Source organism: Trichomonas vaginalis, chromosome V (assembly GCF_026262505.1).
Source record: "Trichomonas vaginalis G3 chromosome V, whole genome shotgun sequence".
NCBI lineage: Eukaryota > Parabasalia > Trichomonadida > Trichomonadidae > Trichomonas > Trichomonas vaginalis.
The window spans coordinates 34384643-34406438 of NC_067207.1; the positions used below are offsets into that span (position 1 = coordinate 34384643).

A 21796-nucleotide genomic window follows, 5' to 3' on the forward strand; every position below is an offset into this window, starting at 1 on the left:
TAAATTTTGAAAAAGATGTTGGGGATGTTTTGTATTCTGACACTGGTTCTAATTTCATTTTAATCAAATGTGATAAAGTTAATACCCCAATGAGATTTTCACATCAAACATTAGACCCTAACTCTTACCCATCAATACAAAACATTTTATCCATCAACTTAAACATATTTTCTTTATCATATCCGTTTCAATTATCCGGGAATTCATTTATTCTTCATTCAAAAGATTTATCAAATATTAAATTTAGAATAACTGACCTATTTGATTGTGATTTAGAATTTATGAATGAAATATTATGGCAATTTCAAATAGAAAAAATAGCTGATGAGATAACAGATTAAATATTTATTTTTAAATCGTAATAAATGATTAAACAACAGCAACCACAGACCATTACATACGCCATATATGCATATAATTCAAAGACGGCAGAACAAACGCAAATGTTGAAATATGGAGATTTGGAGATAGTATTGAAAAATGACCATTTCGAATTCGTTTGCAAAGGTGGTGCAGTGATATCAAATATAAAAGAAATTTTATTTATGAATTCAAAAATTAAAGGAATAACGGATGATATAACATCAATTCCACCAGAAGAACAAAGATATTACGCATTAAATGCATTTCCTAAAGTTTTGAAGATTGGAAGATTTAATTTAAATGAGGAATTCATAAAAGGTTTCCTAAATGACATAATGAAGAAAGCAGATAAGGAATATGTTAACGATGAGTTAGCAAAGAAAGCAGATATATCATTTGTTAACGATGAGTTAGCAAAGAAAGCAGATAAAACTTATGTTAACGATGAGTTAGCAAAGAAAGCAGATAAAACTTATGTTAACGATGAGTTAGCAAAGAAAGCAGATAAAACTTATGTTAACGATGAGTTAGCAAAGAAGGCAGATAAGGACTTGTGCTAGTGAATTAATGAAGAAGGCAGATAAGGAATATGTTAATGAAAAAGATAATGAAATTATAGAAAGGGTTGAATGGTATCATGAACGGACATCGAAGATTCTTAAAACTAAAGCTGATACAGGATGGGTTTCAGAATGTTTAGACCTTAAAGCAGATAAACTTATGTTAACAATGAGTTAGGGAAGAAAGCAGATATATCATGTTAACGATGAGTTAGCAAAGAAAGCAGATAAAATATGTTAACGATGAGTTAGCAAAGAAGCAGATATAATTTGTTAACGATGAGTTAGCAAAGAAAGCAGATATATCATTTGTTAACGAAATATACCAAAGTTTAGTTGGAACAAAAAATATTGAAACTATTGTTGGCGACTTTTCTGTCAATGAAGAAAACAAATATTTTAGATGGGAGTTTGTACAGTCCTTAAGAAATGGTATACGGTATAAACTCATTCCGAAAAATAACAATGAAATGTATGTAGGCTATATAAAGAATAATGGCACACAAGTTAAAGTTCCATTAGACAACAACTGCTACTTAAACTTATATGGAGACGAACAAAAGAAATATTTAAGAGTTTATGAAATGACGGATATGACATTGTCTAACGTAGCTCCAGCACCGTATTATTATGACTATGGTGTTGACGCACATGTAGACCCAAAAAAGCAAACATTATATTTAGATTATTATAGATATAAAAGATATAATGCAATAGAAAAAACGAGAATAGTATACTATTATGAAGATGACAAAAATAAATATTATAGTCAAGATTTTACATACCCTGAAAACATAAGATTATATTATAAAAAATATTCTGACACAAACCAGAAGAAACCCGAAATAGTTACACTATATTTTAAGTTCAAAAGAGACAATCCTATAATATCTCATATGTTTGATTTAATGAACCCAGTAGGTTCTATTTATACATCTATGGATGTGAGAGGTCCTCAAGCAATGTTTGGTGTTGGTGCATGGGAACAAATAGTCGACAGGTTTTTGTATTGTGCAAACTCTTCAAAGGAAACAGGGGGAAGTAAAACAATTACGGGTGAAAATTTACCTGCACACAGTCACTACATAGATTTAAGCACATCTCAAGCAGGTTGGCATAAGCATAGATATTGGGATTGGTCAGGAATGACAAAAGGTAAAGGATATGATGTTAAAGATGATGTTAAATTTGCCATAAATTGTTACTGGAGTGACACTCAGGGAGAAGGAAACCATACACATCGCGTTTCAGGATATACACAAACAACGGGACAAAGTAAAGATTACATGCCACCATTTATGACTGTATTCGCATGGTATAGAGTTCAATGAATTCAGTCCAAAAATAATTAATTTCATTAGTTTTAAAATTATTTTTATTTTATTTTTTATTTTGTATGTAAGAACAGTAATGTCGGTCGAAGCACAGACGTTCACGAACAAATCTAATGGCGAAACATTCACAAAAGCACTTATAATGGTATTGAAGTCTTACGTAGAGACAAGGATGGTTACATTAATGCAACAAAGATGGCAAGAGAAGCGGGAAGGTTAAACCATTTAAACAGATTTCTCAATAGTACTAAAATGCAGGAAATTCTTGAGTTTTGGATGAACGAATACGGTGGAGCCAAAAGTGGCTCGACCTCAAAACAAGCATTTTATGAGCTTACAAAGGGCGTTATGAATGAATTCAAAGGTATTTACATACATGCTGACCTCGTTCATTTTGTTGCTGAATGGTGCTCTGTAAAGTATGCATTTAATCATTCTGTTCGAAACTGCATAGAAGAAATTAGTGTTACAATAAATGTGAAGACCTCCTGAAGCGGTTTTAACGATAACATCTTTATCCGAAAGTTTTGATAAAATGTCTTTTCTAACTGTTTCTTTAAGTTCATCATTGTACGATTTATTGATATCAACAATAATCGTTAAATTTGATATTTTATTTACTAATAAAGCCATACCAGTTTTCCTTCCTCTTCCTCCATCATGTTTGAGTAGTTATGTAAATCAATCCTGTTTTCACCAATTCTTTCGTGAGGGTTTTAGTTTCTGCCACAACTAATTCCTCAGCTAATGAATCAATTTTTCATCAGAAACGATATAGTTGCTGTTGTTGTTTGTTGCTGTCATTTATATAGGAATAAAAAAATAAAAATAATTTTAAAACTAACTTTATTTTTGGACTGCATCATATTTTCCTGTACTGTTGTCAAAATGTCATGTTGTCTCATTTTTTCAGAGAAGTTAAATGACCTGGTAGCACATGGTAACATGGTAGCACCTTCAGTTCTTCAATAATTAATTCATAACTACCTTCCTCCTGAACTGTTGTCAAATGTCATGTTGTCTCATTTTTTCAGAAGTTAAATGACCTGGTAGCACATGGTAACATGGTAGCACCTTCAGTTCTTCAATAATTAATTCATAACTACCTTCCTCCTGAACTGTTTGTCAAAAATGTCATGTGTCTCATTTTTTCAGAGAAGTTAAATGACCTGGTAGCACATGGTACATGGTAGCACTTCAGTTCTTCAATAATTAATTAATTATTGAATAACCTAAAACATTCACGATAAAATAAGTGATAACAAATTTTATTTTTATCATAAATGAATCCCCACAAGCTCAAAATTTACCACGAATCATAACAAGGGAGGAAATGATAAAAATGATGCAAGAACATGTTAAAAATAACAAACCACTAAAATTGAGAAAATGTTATGCAGTAATGATGGAAAGAGAGATGTTGTCGAAGAGGAAAAAAATTAAATTGGATTGAGTTTAAAAATTCATCTTATTAAATTCATCTCTTCCAATCAATTTATTTATTCTATTAAATTCTTTATTTTTGCTTCACTCAGTTTAAGGATTGAACGGTAAGTTTCTAATTTTTCGATTATTTCTTTCCTCTCTTTATCGTTTTCAACCCACCGCATTGTGGCTTCTTTTTGTAATAGCATATTTTTGATTTAATTCGTTTAGTTTCTTTTTATATTCATCGTCTGGACTCTTGACTGCTTCGTTGTCACTCATTCTTACGAAATAAAAAAAATTAAATATTATTTAAATATAATGAGTAATAAAATAAATCGGAATTTCTATTAATTTATTGTTAAACTTCAACTAATGCATTGCCGTTAAATATCTAACAAATTCAGCTATTGTGTCAAATCTTCGTCTTCTTTTTGTCATTAATTTATCAGTTTTCCATAATCGAGATGAATTAAAACTTATTTCCTTGTTTAAAATTCATTGAGCCCTGAATTAATTTGTTCACGTTTAACATCATTCAACCTTTCCATTTGCTTTCTAATATATTCCCATTCTTTTGAAATATCATTTTTCATTTCCACTGGTTTCATGTTTATTGTTCTATGCCATGTATTATTGTAATAATATACTAACTGTTGTATGATGGAGTCATGATTTCCATCCCAGTATATCTGACCGTTAACCCTAACGCATCTCTAAGAGTTCTCATTACCGCATCAACTATTTTATTATGAAACGTATATGGAGAGGATGAAAAGTAAAAATTAATTTGTGGGAAATAATGAGTCATAGCTGCCTGAAATCCTTTATCACCATCACCCCTTATATTATCTACTCTTTCATGATCTAGTAAGTATTGAATAGCTCTTCTTGTTTCCTGTTCTGTTTTCCCTTTCACCGGAATGCAATATAAATATCTGGTGTTAATGTTAATGGCAAATAAATAAGTAACGTTTCCTCTTGAATATTCTAAATGATCGATTTCGTATGAATATGGATATGGTGCAAATGAAGGGCGACTAAATTTTTCCTTTAACGGTTGAATTTTTGGGTCAATTGGTTTATTTAATATCTTGAAATCCTTTTTAAAATCTTTTTGCTTCTTAAATGTTTGAAATGGATATAATAAAGTGAATGATGAAGGATTAACTGAAGGAGGAGGCGGTACTGTCGTTGGAGGGTTTGGTGTTGCAGGTGGTTTAATTTTATCTGCTTTGATTTTGGATTTCATTCCCCCCTTCATTAATTCTGGATGTATTCTATTCATTTGTTTTAAATATGCTGTATATAAAGGTTTGATATACTTTCCCGCTTCGAGTTTATGTTGAAGGATGAATTCCAAAAGTTGATCTTCATTTAAAAGTCGGGCTGAATATGGTTTAACTAATGAATCATAAATTAAAGCTTGTGCTTCATTTATGGTCTGAATGACCTGGGCGTTTTGCACCTTTGTTTTTTGCGGCTCAGGATTATATAATTTATATAATTTATATAATTCATCAATATCTTCTTCTGTTAATACTTTATTTTTGAAATCTTTCAATTGTTTAAGTTGTGATTTACTTTTTCCCTTTGAATATTCATTATTTTTAATTTTGTCTTTAATTTTAGAAATTATTTTATCATGATATTTCAAAACTTCATTTTTATAATACGAATAATAATAATCCATATCATCACCCGTTATATTGTTATCATGTTTTTGGAGATATGATTTTAATTCATAATAATTAAGAAAATTTTGATTAAGTACTAAATCATCAATTAAAATTTTTAAATCTACGCTATTCATTTATATAAAAATAAAATAAATGTTTAAGGGTGCTCACCTCTTTGATCAAGAATCACAACCATTATTTACGGTTCCTTTTGTCTCTTCTGTGGCATTTTATTAAATAAATGGCATACAACATCCATTTTCACAACATACAGCCTTAGTGTGTGCTCCTGTTAATGCAGTCTTACCGATTGTTAAGCGAGTCATTGACCCGTTTTTAAGTTGTAAATTAATATTCTGACCATCGAAAATAACTTTATCATTTATTATATCCAAATAATTTTTAGGTGTTAATTGTTTATTTTGTCGTAAACTAACACCCTTCATTTTTTGTGCAATCTTTTTAAAATCACTTCCATCAATTGAACCGTTGAATGAAGTATAACACTTAGGACATAAAGCAACCATGTTATCACCTTGTTTCTCAATTGCTAAACCCAATAACTTCTTCTCATGTGCTTTTTCTTCAGCTTTATTCTTTAATTTAGGTTTAAATTTCTCATTAAAACAAAAGAAATCAAAAGGTGCGAATTTGTAAATGTTTTTATCATAAAATTTTTTATCGGTTACAATTGCTTGAAATGCTTGAGTGTTAGGAAGATTTGGGTCGCCAGCGATTGCCCAATAAGATGAATCAGTATCACCTTCAATGAAATGAAAACGATTAACATCCATGCATTTATACATAAAATCATAAATGAAAACCAAATACCAGTATTTTGCGTTATCTAAAGTGAAGAATGCCTCTTGTAAACATGTATCACATCTATAAAATCTATCTTTAAGCATCACTTGATACGTATCTTCACCTATTTCTCTTATGTTTTTAAACTTATTTGACATACATGCAACGCGTGCCTTCTGTGCATTCATTATTTTAGTCTTTGCGTAATTTTGTGTATTCATTGCATCGTAACCATATGATCCATTAAGTGAAATCTTGCAAAATAAACTTTTTCCTTTATTTCCTTCTAATTCAGCCTTTTGTCTTTCGTTCATAAATTCGTTCGCAAATTCATTAAAACAAGTGTTTTTCGTAAATGTTAAAATTGATTGAATGTCATCAATGATAAAATGAAATCTGTCTATTAGATACCAAAGATAATAAGAAGAAAATGGTTGATATTGGTTGTGTGTTGATGCTAACTGAGTTAATTTTCTGTTTCTGGTCAACTGGTAGATTGTTTGATTTCATGTAATTATACATAAAACTGCCAATTGTTTTTTCATCTGTGATAATATCTAAGTTTCTTATTATTGGTAAAAAGTTTATGTAATCATTAATGTATTTTTCATCAATGTGACCCTTTACTTCAGCCACGAATAAAGTATTTTTCTTCTTAATTATTCCCAGTGCTTTTGCTTTCTTTGTTGCTGTATCACAAATGATAACACCATTCAATCTTCCCGGCATATACATTTTATGGTCAGTATATTGAATGAAATCATGAGGATTAGATGAAAATGATGAAGGATATAATGAATTAAAGTCAACACCAACGAAATGAGTCATAATGTTGGAAGTGTCCTCATTTGATACAGTTTTAGTTTCTGGATTATATGAAAGTTTATTAATGTGCGTGATTCCTTTAAGATTTACTCTATGTTGAACATTTGATAAACCACCAGTAATTCCATTACGGAGGATGTGATAAGCTTCAACTGAATCTAGAGTCATTGGTAAATTATTTTTTAATGTATAATTTCTTAAATTATTCTTAAACGTTGAACATCTTCATCTTTATTTGATTTTACGACATTGCAATAACAACACATTAACTGACAATTTTCTTTGGTATGTGGTTTTTCATTATCGATTCTATCTAATGTTGGTTTATTAGCATATGTAAACGCTTTACCACACATTTTGCATTTAGATGAAAGGATTAAATCGTGATAGTATTGATAGTCATCCATTGAAACATTGTTTTTAGTATCCCTTTCTGCTTTTTCATCTTGTTTCTTATATGAATCAATTTTATATTTCCAATACTTTTTTGTTAATTCAAAACTTGATTCCACATTTTCTTCTTCTGGATATGTTTCGTTAGGATTGAAGTTCTTATATGCTAACGCGTAACGAATCATTTGATGCATTTCGATGATAAAGAAAGATTATGAAGCATGTCAATTTTATAAACAAATGTTTCTTCAATAATTTTATCAATTGGGTCAATCATAATTTCAACGTCTTTATTGCAATAATGAATAAAATATTCTAATCTATTCTCAAAATTTTTAGCATCATTGAGATATATTTGATAATCTGAATCGGATATTGTTTCTTGAGTTAATGCTGAATAAAATGAATCTTGAGTGAATGGTTCCACTTTATATAATTCATCTTCGTAATTCTCCCATGTGATGAATTGATAAGGGAAAAAGGATTTAACACGTGATTTATTGTTTCCGAAATCTTGAGTGAATTGGTCTAATGTTCCACCCGCTATATAATTTCTGATGTCAATAAATCTTAATTCATATGGACAGTTTGTTTTCTTTACAATGATTTGCTTAAATTGAGAAGAAGAACCCAGCATTGATTTTATTTTCCATTTTGCAGTGTTTAAATCACGAAGAATTAAATTTAAATCAAACTTTCCCGAATTAAAACCTATGATATTCACTTTATTGAATTCCTCATCTAGAAGTTCTTTAAATGCTTCCTTCTGTTTTTCATTTAATGTATGGGACAAAGTCCCCGCCGTTTGGTCCGTTTGCGGCTTCATTAATTCTTCATATTGTTCAATATTTGATTTAGCAACTAATGAACAGGTTGAAAATAAAAATTCAATCCAATCAGAGATGAACGAATCACTTGATGTTAAGCAAAAATTCCTCGTAAATGTTTTATCACGGTCTACGACCTCGCCGCTTCGGTCTGAAAGACCTTCAGGACTCAAAGAGTCCGTTTGCGGCTTTATTTTGACAGTTGATGATACCATAAATGGTTTTAAGTAAGCGTTCAAAGTTGCACATTCAGAAAGTTGAAGTTCTTCTTTAGTCTCTAATGTTTCGAAGTCAAAAGTAATATAATATCTTGTTGGTTTATAATATTCCTGCAAATTGTGAGCTAATAGCCATTGATATATCTTCTGTTTCGTGATATGTGGTGCATATGGTTGTTGTGTGTTTTGCAATTGAACGTCTTGAATTAATCTTCCATTATTTTCTTTACATTTCTCACAATGTTTTAAAAATCTTCTTTGGTTTTTCCTTTCTGGGTCATCACGGATAGAATATACTTCTTCTTTGCAAAAGGGGCAAACTTTATATCCTGTGAGTGCTTCAACGTCTGTAATTCTGTCAGCGTGAAGTTTTCCACATGGACTCTGTGTTAATAAAATATTTACTGTTTCAAATTCTGGATCTATCATTATTGATTCCACTAATGGAAAGTCTACCTTATTTATGTCTACGTCTTCTGGTTGAGGGTCACAATAATAAAAATCAATATTAACGTTTAACATTCTTGCTAACCTCTCACTTTCTGATGAAATGTCAAATCCTTCATATGCATCTATGGCTTCATTTAAATAACTTCTACGAGTTTTAGGATTAACACCATCAGGAATGTTATAGAAGCGTTTAAATAACCTTCTACCTTCGGCTCTTATTTGATTATCATTCATTTTAGCTGTTCCGTTTTTGTTCATTTATGTAAGAATAAAAAATTAAAAAATAAATAAAAATAAAGTTTATTTTTTTAAAGTCCAGGGCTAAAGTCCATAAAATGAATTAAGAACACATAAATTTTTATCATCTGCGACGTGACGAATACATTTTAATTTACTCAAGAATGCGTACCCTGATACATTAAATCTAATTCCTGTCTTATTTAATTTCACAACTTTGAAAAGGAATGTATGAATAGCTATAAAATGATGAGATGATGTTTTATGGGTTGCTTCCATTTTTTCTGAAATAAATGAATAAATATAATGTTTATAAGTTTTCATATCTTTTATATTCTTAATAACGAATGGTATAGACCTTTCAACTTCGTCTTCCTTCGGTGCTGTTCTTTCATATGAAACATTATTAGTATCTTCAATAATGAAACCACAATCGCATAAAATTTTATATGTACCAATTGTTTCTTTTGATATTTTATCTAACAAATCAAAAACTTTATCAACACCTGCACATTTATTTAAATAATAATTTGTGTAAATATCATGGTCTTCTTTCTTAATCGTATTTGTTGCATATGTTACATTTTTCAGTGCTTTTTTGAATTTTTCAGAATCAAGAGGAGGTGAAAGTAATATACATGGATAATCTCCATCGTCAATAAATTGTAACTTATGTTTATGAATAAATTTTGTGCCTTCTTCTGAAAGTGTTTCATCTATTTCACCATCTAATAAATTTTTAGTAGATTCCAAAAAGTAATTTTTATATCTTTCTTCATGAGATTTTTGAACTTCTGATTCTGAAGCTGGGATATTCATTAAACCCTCTACTTCATTCTCATTATATTTTTCAACTTCTCTTAATTCCTTAATTTTTTCATCTATTTCATCTCTTATTTTTTCCAGTCTTTCAATTTCATCATATTCATCATCTTTAATCCGTTCTTCATAATATTCAGGGAAAACATCAGGTTCTTTAGGTTTTTCTTCTTCAGATGTGGGATATAAGAAATTTATAACATCATCTTTATTCATTTTTCCATCATAATCTAAATCATTTAATAACTCCGCGAATTTTTGACAATTTCTTAAATAATATTTATTAACTTCATAACTCGCCTCCTCTAATATATCCTTTATTTCCTCGTTTGTGAATCCCAATTTTTTAACGTCGTTAGTCTTGACACTCATTTTCATACGAATTAAAAAAATAAATTATTCAAAAAATGTAAGACATGAATTTTTAAAGTTTATTTTTCATTCATGAATGATAATTATATCTGATTTCTTTTACTCTCTCATACATACTAGATTTGAAGAATTCGGAACTTTTACCATAATCTCCTAAATGTTTTCTTATCCCCAACGTGTGCCAGTTATTATATGAAACTGAATAAACTTTATCTTTATCTTTACACCTTTCATCACTTCCAATATATTTATATCTCAGTTTTGATTTAGCATTTTCATATTCATTAACGTTTAATAATTCACAGTCTTCCTTTTTAAATTGATGTTTAAGATATTCAGGATTTAATACTCTACGTTTATATGCTCCTAACTTAGTTCTAAAGGTTTTTCTACAAAATTTAGGAATTCCATCCTCTTTAATGTCATCAATGATTTCCATTTCATTATTTTCAATTTCTTCTTCTCGTTTATGAGGTCTTTGATTATGACTCCATTGATTCCATGAAATTAAATATTCTTTATCATTATATTTATACCTCATTAGCTTATTTTGGCTTTCATATTCATTTAATAATTCACAATCTTCATTTTTAAATTGAAGTTTAACCCATTCAGGATTTAAACAATGTTTAATTAATCGCGGAATATCTGACATCATCTATATATAGCTTCTTTTATAAAAGATAAAAAAATAAATTATTTTAAAATTAATGTTAATTTTTTTAATGATTTATAAATAAATATATTTTAATGCATCGTCTATATATAGATGCAACAAAAAAAGTCACACAACCCGCACTCATATACTACTTCTGTAAACTGTTCACAAAACCATTTTGCATGGTATAAAAAGGAGTCTAAGAAAAAAGTATAAAAATTAATGAAGAATATAAGTAATGTTTACAAGTAGTCAGCAAATATGGATAAAAAAATTTCAAGCTAAGTCGGATAATTTCAATGTTTCGTAATTATGTAATAATTACAATGCCTATAACATTGGTCTAAATCAAATCCAATTAAAAACCATAGATTTTGTAAAAAATGAGATTTAATGCAAATATTTTCGCCGTTATTCAAAGATTAAGAGTTGTAGTTTGGTGCCTAGGTTTATTTATGCTTGAAGTTTATTGTTGTTATAACATTTTTAGATGAAAGTTCTTTTTTGCGTAGATGCGATTTGAATTTTTTGAGAACTTTGAGTTTTTTCGCGCCTATAATGAGCACTTTCAACAAAAATTGTTTGGAATTGCATACAAATGAGTTTGGCCTTAAAATTGTCGATAGTGTCTGCATAACTATGGATATGCTCGATCAAATGAGGAGCAAAAAGGTCCAAAAAAGGGGCTTTTTGCAAGATTTTCACTCTCGAGCTTTTATATTTTAATATACCGGCACTGTATTTTATCAAAGATTTAAGTGCCTTTATAGAAGCATATACTGTTCTACCATAAAAAATATAATAATCGTTTATCTCAGAAATTTTATGGGGGTGGTAAAAGTAAAGCAAATCTGGGTAATTCAATACAACCACTTTTTAAATAAAATTTAAAAAGTGTTTGTGTTGAATGTGTAAATCCAAATTTATTCCAATTGAGTTGCAAAAAAAATTGAGAGACTCTCAAATGACTCAATTGGAATAAATTTTTAAATCTCTGCATACTTTTTCAATGCTCGATTTTTAAAATCTATTTAAAAATGAAGCTTATATTGAAATAATGCAGAGATACTAAATTTTAACAGACTATTTCAGAGAATTGAGCGGGAGCTCAATTCTCTGAAAAGTCTGCAAAAATTCGTATATTTAAAAAAAAGTCTGTCACCATTTTTCATTGCATGATTGAGTATTTTGTTTTGTCCTCAATGAGAACAACTGTATCCTCGACTTAGAGTAGGAAAATTGACAAGATAGATCTAAATGTCAGATATTTTCAGTAAACTGTCAAAAAAATAATAAAGAATTAAGGTTTTTATATTATCATTTAAAGTACTCACAAAATCTAGATTGTGAGACTTTGAATTAACTTTTCAGGGAAAATTTTCAATCTTTAGTAATATTAAGTTATATGTAAAGATGATCATATTAATAAAAGTAATCAATTTTCTCAAAATTTGAAATGTTTTCAAATTTAATAACTTAAACAAACATATAATATCAGGGATATCATACAGAACATTTTTTCAAAATGTAATATTTTTTAAGGGTGCACTTACCACTTTCTGACATTCTCTCAATTTTTTTTTGACATTCAAGTTTTCTATACAAATTTCTAGGGTAAAAAGTTATTAACTTTGTTCGGGAAGAAGTTATTTTAAATCACTACTTAGTACCTTATATTACTGTAATACTTTTTTGCAATCACAATAAAGATATAAGGTAGGTAAAATCACTCGTAACACGAAATTTTGGCATTAACACTTTCAAATTTGAGTACTTTACGCGTTGTAAAGCGTTTACAAATGTAAACTGTTTACAAATGTAATGTTTATTTATTTTGAAATCGGCAAAATTCACAAGCGCTCCCGCCAATAACAATACAAAATTGAGAGTGTTACGAACGGTAGTTTTAGCAGCGATTATTTTAACCTCCCTTATTGATATTATGGGAGCATGTCAGAAAGTGGTAAGTGCACCCTTAAGATTTTGGAAATGTCATGTTAATGGTTAAAACATGTTTTAATAATGAAATAAATCCTGTTGCTCATATGTAATTCTGTAAAATTTTCATCTTTTTAAAATTGAATCAATAAATTCCCAGATTGTGGGTTGTTTTTATTATAAATAGTCAAGTTTTCTGCATGCAAAGATTAGTTTATGTTCAGTATTCGAAACTTTTGAATGTTTTTATGAGATAGTTGAGAAAATTGTCTAAAACAGATTAAATAACGTTTTTAAGATATATTGCCAATTGCAGTTACTACTTTCTTAGGGTACCAAAATTTCTGATATAAATGTCCAAAATTTCACTCTTTCAAAATTGGAAATATCTCCATAACCTGAAATTTTATCTATTACTAAAAGCTGATATATATTCTGATTCTTTTCTCAATTTGAACCAGAGATTATACAATCAACTTTTGCTTAAAAAAATATGAATAATCATATTTCAATGAAAAACAAAATTTACTACATAAAACATAATTTAAAATATAAATAATTAGTTATGACACTTTTTAGGACTTATATATAAGCCCGAAAAAGTATCAAGCAACTATTAAAATATATATCCTCACTTTTTTAATTGTCGCTCCTCCTCTCAAAAAGTGACTAATATGTTTTGAATTAAATTGTCAATTTATGCAAAGTGGAATAAAAAGAGCAATTCCACTGTTGGTAACTGCAATGCAAATTGAATTTTCCCAATCATATTCAAGTTCAACAACACTCGAAATCATCACAGATGAGGTAGTTGCAGACGATGCAGAGAAAAATGGTTGACCAATATCAAGATAAAACGCTTCGAAGCAATAAAGATTTGAAATATCATCGCTCATCAAGATATAATCGAATCCATCAGGAGATCTAACAGTTTCAAAAGATGTAATACTTCTTTCAATATCACACGATTTCAGGAATTCTCCATTGACTGAATATAGGAACAATTTATTGTTTAAAATTCCATTTTCATCAATCATTGTCGCAAATATTAAAATAAATCCCCATGTCGGTGTTATTATAACAGATACTGGATGCCATTTTTCTCCAATCGAAAATGTCTTAACAATCTTATACGAAGAGAGAGAAACAATAATAGTGTCACCATCTCTAGTGCATAATACACTCATATGGAAATTTTGGGAAATAGCAGAGCATCTTACATCAGAAGTGAATGATTGAACTGAGAATTTCGGATGAAGTAGGTTATCGGAAGTGTAGAATGAAACTGTTGCATCTTTATTGGATACAACAACCCACTCGCCACCGCAACTCAATGATAAGACATGACTTCGCTGAGGAATTAAAACATCACATTTGGAATCATCTCTTTCTAATATTTTAATAACGCGAAGACATTGTTCATCATTTTCTGATGGATAAGTAATAATGAATGAGTCAATACTACTTGAATACTGCGCTTTCAATTTCCTCTCATTAATTAAAGCGAAGTCTCTAAGATTCTTTGATGTCATTACGAATTCCCTTCTATCAACAACATCAATATTAACTTTCTCTCTGTCTATCAATGAATGTCTAGCATGACGAGGAGAAGATAGAACATTTGAAGGGTATCTCTCACTTCCACTTCTGGATCTCTGTAATTTATGAGGTGATAATACATCTTCCAATGGAATTTGTCTTGAATTGATAAGTTTGATTTTTGTTGCAATAGATACAGCATCAATTAAGCATGCATTTGATAAACCTAGTCTGTCAATAATGTTGATCCTATATTTATGGCTCTGTGTCACACGAATTGCACTAATGATAACTGATTTGGACTCGCACAAGCAGACTGAAAGTGGTTTATCTATTGAGTTTGTTTGTTTCATTGATGCCATTCTTCGAGGATGCATTTCTTTGAACAGTGGCGTAGGAATTTGTCCAACATGGTATAAAATAGCTTCAATTGAAGCTCGTCTTTCAGCATTTTTCATGTTTTCTTTATCGTTCCAAATATCTGAATACATTTCTTCCATGAAAATATTGTCTTCCCTCTTCTGATCAACCCCGAAAACTAGATCGATCCAAGAATTTAAATGCTGACTAACGTAATCGCTTTCTAATGCCTTTCTGTGCAAATAAACAAATTCTGTTGGATTTGCAGCCCAGTTTGGTAGTTCGACATCTGAATTTTTCGATCCTAAATCAAAATGATTTTTATTTTCAAAAATTTCTGGAGAAAAGAAAAACTCGGGTATCAATTCTTTGTAGTTATTAGTTCCTGTTGTACTATTATCATAAGACTTATCAATTGATGTGAATAATCTTGCTGTTTTGTCAAATGCTCCATCTTGGAGATCAATGTGGAGCGATGTAAAAGGTTCAACTCTAATAAGATAATGATAGACAGCTAAAAAGCAGCTCATTCCACTTCCATAGAGATATTGAATAGAGGGGAATGACTCAAGTAATTTCTGGTATCGATCCTTGCCAATCGCGCCAATTGGTTTGGTTAAATCTCTATACGTTTCAGGATCTTCTAAAGAAAGAATTTGAGACTTGTAATCTTTGATGATCCATGGGAAAATTGGATATTGGCTTGTATCATTGAAACTTCTTCCGCTGTAAACATTCAAGACCATCAGATATTCAAAGTTGGATATTTGTCTGTGAATCCAAAGATCTGTGAAATTTGATTCCATGAAATGTTCCATGAAATCAAGTTTTTGAAAAATTTGTATTCTTGGCAATTTCAGTTTTTCTAGTTCTAAAATAATGTAAATCGAATTTATTATTTTGAAATCAATGAAATACGATTTGCCATCATATGTGAAAACTTCAATTGCAGTTTTATGATGTAATCGTGATCTCCTAAAAATGTTTTTAATTTGATTCAAATTTACAATTTTTGTCCTGTTCTTAGTTGTTAAAATGAATTCATTTGTCATTAATGTAAATGTTGACTTCGTTGTTGAATCTACTTTAATTAAGTCACAATGGAGTTCCAAAATACAGCGAACGATATTTTTGTCACCTAATTCAGTACTGTTTTCTTCATCGGAAGAAATGTAGTTATAACTGTCCTGTGTCAAGCTATCATTTTTGATAAGTATTGATTTTGAATATTCTTCAGCTAGCTTGCGTCTATAATCTTCTAACTTTGACATCATCACATTCTTTGATCCAGTATCTCTCAATAAGGATGCATCCATATGGTCAGAAAAGTCTTTGCTCTGCTTTTGTTTCATTGGACAAAAGAAAGGACAAATGCAAGAATCTCTCTTGAAATGTTCATTATTCCGCATTTTTTCAGGCAGGGATTTTAGCCATGGAGCATTGTTTGAAGTATTTGTCTGCCAATACCTATTCCAAAGTTTTTCGCTATCAAGAATTTGTTTTTGCCAAATTGATATGAACTCTGCCATGACATTCACGCCGATTGAAACGACTTCATCCGAGATCATTCCAAAAATTCCCATAGCCTTCCTTGATGCATCTTCTTGTTCTCTGATGAAATGCTTAATATATCGCAAAGGAGATGCATTGATATTTTTGGCCTCTCTTTGTGAAAGAGACTTGATGTATTCGAAGCTCTTTGGTTCAAAAGAAGAATGTTGTTGATCAAAATATACATCTGTTTTTGTTTCTGATGCATGATGATAGAAAAAGTTCATTGCGTTCAAAACTAGTGGCGTCTGAAGGATTTTTGACATAGCTAGAGAAACATCAACTCCTTCATGTAGTAAGAATGAGCAAAGTATAATCACTATTTCTGAGTAATTTTGATCAGGAATTTTCTCAAAAATTGAAATCGCCTGAGCAGCTAATTCAATGTCTGACCATTTTCCAGATTGAGAAAATCTTAATCCGATGTTATAGTCGAAGCTGCAATTGGATAGAAATCCGATTGACTCATTTAATTCAGATGGACTGAGTTTAGTAATTTTTATATCTTGGTGTTGACTTATTGAGCAACTACATTCGATGTTCTTTCTCTTCTTATTCAAAAGAGGACTCCTTTCCGTTTTGTTTGTAATCGTTTCAAAAGCTAACTTAGACAAAACAGGAGAGTAACTTTCTTGATTCAACTGGAATTCTTCATAATCAATATTTATTGAGTACCTGCTTCTTCTCCTGTTCTTTGGTGATGCAGTGTTCGGAATTGATTTCTTTTGGTTGCTTTTGGTTGAAAATGTGTTATAATAGTCATTGTACAGCTTAAGAATTGCGTTGTTCTCTGATTTTTGCCTGAACAATATGAAATTTGTGACGAATGTAAAATATTGATTAGTATTTTCGCTTTCATCTTTATAAATCATTTGTCCATATGCAAGAAGTAATTGGCATATCACATCTTCGTAGTTCTTGTTTAAGGAAAGTCCAATAATGTAAAATGATGCATAAATTGAAAGAATATTACTTTTTCCGCAATTGAGAATATATTTAATGACATCTTGTTTAAGCTGTTTGTTTTTCTCAAGATTGAATATTGCAACAACTAGCCAATTCATCCAAAATGCTGGCTTTGTATAATTAATTGAAGGTTTTACATTATTTATCAATTTCGATAAGGAATTTTCTCCCAAGTTAACTGCCATCCAAGATACAAATGGAAATAGTTCTGGTGTTTGCTCTAACATCTCTAAAATAGATGTATAAAAATCAACTGTAATGCTTTCAATTGGAATTTGATGCATTATAATGTCAATATGCCTGTTAATATCAATATCATTTATTAAATCAGCTTTGTGACTTTCAATGATAACAGAAATAGTCGCAGCAGAAATTTTATCATTGCGGAGGTTGAAAAGATATTGTAGTAGGGGAAGAATGGAAATTGATTGTATTTGGAACTTTTTAAGGATAATATTCTCAACAATGATTTCTCTCAGAAAAATCAATAGGTCTGGTGTTTGTTTGTGGTCATTAACTGTTAAAATATGACTGATCAGTGTTTTGAAATCAAGCTCATTAAATGATTCGATAGATATAATATGTGAAATTATGAAAAGCTGCTTTCTTGCATCTAATACATCAAATTGTTGTCCACGGATTCTATTTGGGCATCTTATTATTCCCTTTTCAATTCCATCATAGTAGTAGTAGGATCTTAATAAACTTAGAATGAAATGGAATGGGAATAACTCACACATCATTGCTTTTCTAGCTGGTAAAAGAACTCGACTCCAATGTCTTGTAATCCTCTTGTGATTTTCACTGTCAGTTTTCAGCCAAATTTCAACATTAAACAAAATGTAAAGAAGTAAATTCTTTTGCAATTCTTTGTTTGTAATAAGGCCAAAAATATTAAAAAATCGCTGGTAGATCGAGTAATTGATATTATTGTCCCCGCTCTGCCTTAATAAATGAGAAATAATTTGGAATCCATTTTTCTCCAAAAACATCTTTTGTCCTTCACTGTTTATGACAAGTGCATTTTCGAGCAAATCAATAACCAATTCTGGATAAAATTTAAAGTTTGTTTTGTCAGAAAAGGTCAAATCAAATTGAGCGAAAAGTGGTAGTAATAAATCTACTCCACATTTATTAACTAAAACGTCACTAAGTGTCAAAGGTGTATTATTCGTTCTTTTTGCATGCTTGATCTTTAAATTGCTGTTATTAAGAGTATCAATAATTGCAAACGTTCCGTCTCTATCTTTTGGAACTATATGCATAACGAGGGATTCTCCTTTGATAAAAACAGGTTGGGAAATGAGTGACTTATCAAACAAGCTTTTCATTACTTGAATTTTCAAATCTCCTGAATATACAGAAAATGAGCTCATGAGAAGAGGTTTCTTTGGCTGGACTGAATCATTTATGGTGCCTGCAATTGTCAGTGTTAATCCTGGCGAATTACTTTGATCATTCAAATCTGGGTAGTTTAAAAATAGTGTTGCAGGTTCTTCGTCATTTAACATTGGATTGGCAATGCATTTCTTGAGTGCATTGTCAAATTTAAAAGAAATTGCCAAGAGACACCATTTCTTGGTTGGTATAGCAAAATTCGGTCTAATAGACCAATTTTTTTCATTAGATTGAACATAAATAACGCAAGAATTTCCTTGTAGAAACACTCCAACTTCTTGTTTGGTAACAGTATCAGAAATATTGAAAATGGGCGGTTTGTATTGAGGATCAAAATGATTCAAATAAAGCCACGTAGAAATGGTGAAACCATTTGTGATTTGTTGCCTATCAAATCCATTAACTTCAATAACTGAATCCATATCAATTGGAAAAGCGCAGCTTGGCTTCAGGCGTGATTTGGAAAGGACTTCATTCAATGCAGCCATTGTTATTTGATGATGCCTTGGAAATAGTTCTCCATCTATTGGGCATAATACTGAAACAAACTGTCTTACAATTATGACTGAAGAAATGCTTGACATGAGAGTCATTAGAAGTTTTATTGCACTTTCATAAATTGAACTTTCTATATCCTGACTATCTCTCCATTTGAAAATTATTTGTATCAAAAAATTGTCAAATGAGCTTTTATGAGCGGCTTCACAATTTTTGGAAGAAAATGTGAATAGCGAAGAAATGAAAGTGAAAACTTCAATTATTTCAGATGAATTCTTAAAGATATTAATAAATGTTTGGAGAACTTTTGGTTGCTTAATCTTAAATGAGGGATGAATGTTAGTTAGGCTCCTTCCACTCAAAAGTTGAATAATTTTAGTGAAAATTTGTTTTGGTGGCTGAATTCCAAAAATTTTCCGAACTACAGCTTCGATCAAAGCAAGCTCCGGTGTTGTTAGAGGTCTTTCAAGAGAGCAGCATATGATCAATCCTAATGATTGAATAATATATTCTTCGGAATTTTCTCCTTTCTCTACATCATTAAAACTATCACAAACATCTCCTATAACTGTAGAAATATTCAATGACAGTTCTGGGTTTTGGATCATTGCCTCATTAATAATCTTGAATAAGTCTACAAGAATTAATAGAGATTCATTATCATTTGCTTTATCGCATTCTTTCAAGATGATTCCTGTTACCTTTTCAATTAAATTTTCGTTGTCAACTGCATCTTTTGAAGTAAGATACTTCAAGAATGGAATTCTAATATAGGAAATATCATTGTGATCATATAATAATGTACTGAAATATTCAATGAAAAACTGATCATTGAATAGCATTTTTGATATATTCTTATCAAGTAAATAGTTATTCATATACTGAAAAATGCAAAATCTAGCCATTGAAGATTCTTTTGTAAATGAATTCGATGATTTATAGAAGAACATTGGATATAGCGTCATTTGTGCAAATGTTGGAGCGCAGTTATCTAAAAATAGTGTTATTGGAGATTGCTTGATCAGTCTTTGAAGAACCTCACAGAAGAGCAATGGATATCCCATCACATTATATAGAGTAAACATGATTGACTCTAAGCCATTTGCTGAGATAAAATCGATTGCAATAGAGCGTAGTGTGTGGATGTCGTTTGGTAATTCAGATCCATATACTGTGATCTGTGGATTGAAAAGAGATTTGTGACTTGAAATTTGAACTGGAATCGAAAAAGGAAACTGTTTTCTTATCTCAATGAAAAGTGCAAAAAAAGTTGCGAACTTTTTGATGGAAATTTCTTTGTCTTGGTCAAAAGCTGTTTTACACATCTCTATGAATGATGCGCAAACATGTTTATTCACAATCAGAGCTTGAGAAACAATACGCATTTTTGTGAAAATTTCTGAGCCAATGATTTCAAATAATTCAATTTTTCTTGGAAACTGTGGAGTGTTTTCTAATGGAGGAATATCACATTGCACATCTGATAAGCGTTCAATATCTGTTTTGTGATATTCAATGAAAGGAATTTTTTCAATTGAATTGTGAATTGAATTTTGGGTATCATCTTTAACCGAATTTTGTATGCCGATCACAATTAGCTTCTCTACTTCATTCATTCTCTCTTCACTAACAGAATTTGAAAGATGTGAGAAAAATAATAACGCATCAACTGAAAGTTCAAGAATATAAATGCTCAGATCTGTAATTATTTCATTAATGTAACGATTTGGTAAATATCCTCCGAGTTGTAATGTAATTCCATCGAGTATTGATATGAATTCTGTGGAATATCGTCTATCTGAGAGAATAACATGGCTTGATGATATTAAAAGATCGAATGTATATGTTGGTAAGCTTGATGGATGGAAAAATATAAAGGATAAAAAAGGGATCAAAAGAGAATAATCGAAATTTTCATTTGAATTAAAGATATTGCTTAATAGATTATACACTGAGCTTTTTATAATTGTTGAAATGATTTGATTCGATGAATTTACATATATTGCCAACATTCCTTTCATAACTGGTAGAGAAAGCTCAAGGTTTAGGTATAATTTCGGTGTTTGTATCAATGAGATATAAGAGTAGAGAACAGTGAGCTGAAAAATTTCAATATTTGAGTCAATTAAAGAATGATTTGTCAGAAACGTTTCGATTAGATAAGGATTAAATGTAAACATGTATTTGTGTAGTTTAAGTGTTTCTTCAATTCCGATTTTATCAAGAGAATCTTTGATTTCTCGTAATTCAAATGAATCATAATGTGGGAAATACATGGTCCTAAATTGAGATTTGATATTCTCGGGCATATCAGCTGTTTCAATATTATAATTGAACTGAAGACTTAAAATCGAATAACAGATTTCGCAGTCATTCAGCATTCACAGCTTTACAAACAAGAAAAAAAAACATAACAAGAATTATTTTTAATTAGATATTTTAAAAACAGCTAAGTATTCTATATTATAATCTAAATTTCCTCTTTAAATAAAACCATCTAAGGAATCATACCAATTGGAAACAAAATGATGAAGATAGGCTTCACTAATCTGGGTGACATTGCGCCATCTGTTAGAGAAATT

General features: G+C 30.2%; 5 protein-coding genes across 5 annotated transcripts, besides 3 other annotated features; 2 read left to right on the top strand and 3 right to left on the bottom strand.

Moving 5' to 3' along the window:
* Window positions 1-698: 698 nt before the first annotated feature.
* On the top strand, window positions 699-923 carry TVAGG3_0455340 (uncharacterized protein; the record flags this gene model as incomplete). Its single annotated transcript, XM_051234809.1, has 1 exon — window positions 699-923. The coding sequence occupies one exon, from the start codon at window positions 699-701 to the stop codon at window positions 921-923; it is 225 nt and encodes a 74-aa protein (XP_051104539.1).
* A 470-nt stretch (window positions 924-1393) lies between these two features.
* Window positions 1394-2254, top strand: TVAGG3_0455360 (phage tail repeat-like family; the record flags this gene model as incomplete). The annotated part of the gene is made up of 1 exon (XM_051234810.1): window positions 1394-2254. The coding sequence occupies one exon, from the start codon at window positions 1394-1396 to the stop codon at window positions 2252-2254; it is 861 nt and encodes a 286-aa protein (XP_051104540.1).
* Window positions 1394-10274: a mobile genetic element.
* TVAGG3_0455380 (uncharacterized protein) lies at window positions 4656-5495 on the bottom strand (the record flags this gene model as incomplete). Its single annotated transcript, XM_051234811.1, has 1 exon — window positions 4656-5495. A coding segment is annotated over one exon (840 nt), but the record flags the coding sequence as incomplete, so codon positions are not given.
* On the bottom strand, window positions 5595-6167 carry TVAGG3_0455390 (uncharacterized protein; the record flags this gene model as incomplete). The annotated part of the gene is made up of 1 exon (XM_051234812.1): window positions 5595-6167. One exon carries the CDS (start codon window positions 6165-6167, stop codon window positions 5595-5597), a length of 573 nt encoding a protein of 190 aa, XP_051104542.1.
* Window positions 10275-12501: 2227 nt separating the features above from the next.
* Window positions 12502-12678: a mobile genetic element.
* Window positions 12679-12910: 232 nt separating this feature from the next.
* Window positions 12911-12943: a mobile genetic element.
* Window positions 12944-13531: 588 nt separating this feature from the next.
* On the bottom strand, window positions 13532-21600 carry TVAGG3_0455430 (beige/BEACH-related family; the record flags this gene model as incomplete). Its single annotated transcript, XM_001300833.1, has 1 exon — window positions 13595-21490. The coding sequence occupies one exon, from the start codon at window positions 21488-21490 to the stop codon at window positions 13595-13597; it is 7896 nt and encodes a 2631-aa protein (XP_001300834.1).
* Between the last annotated feature and the right edge of the window lie 196 nt (window positions 21601-21796).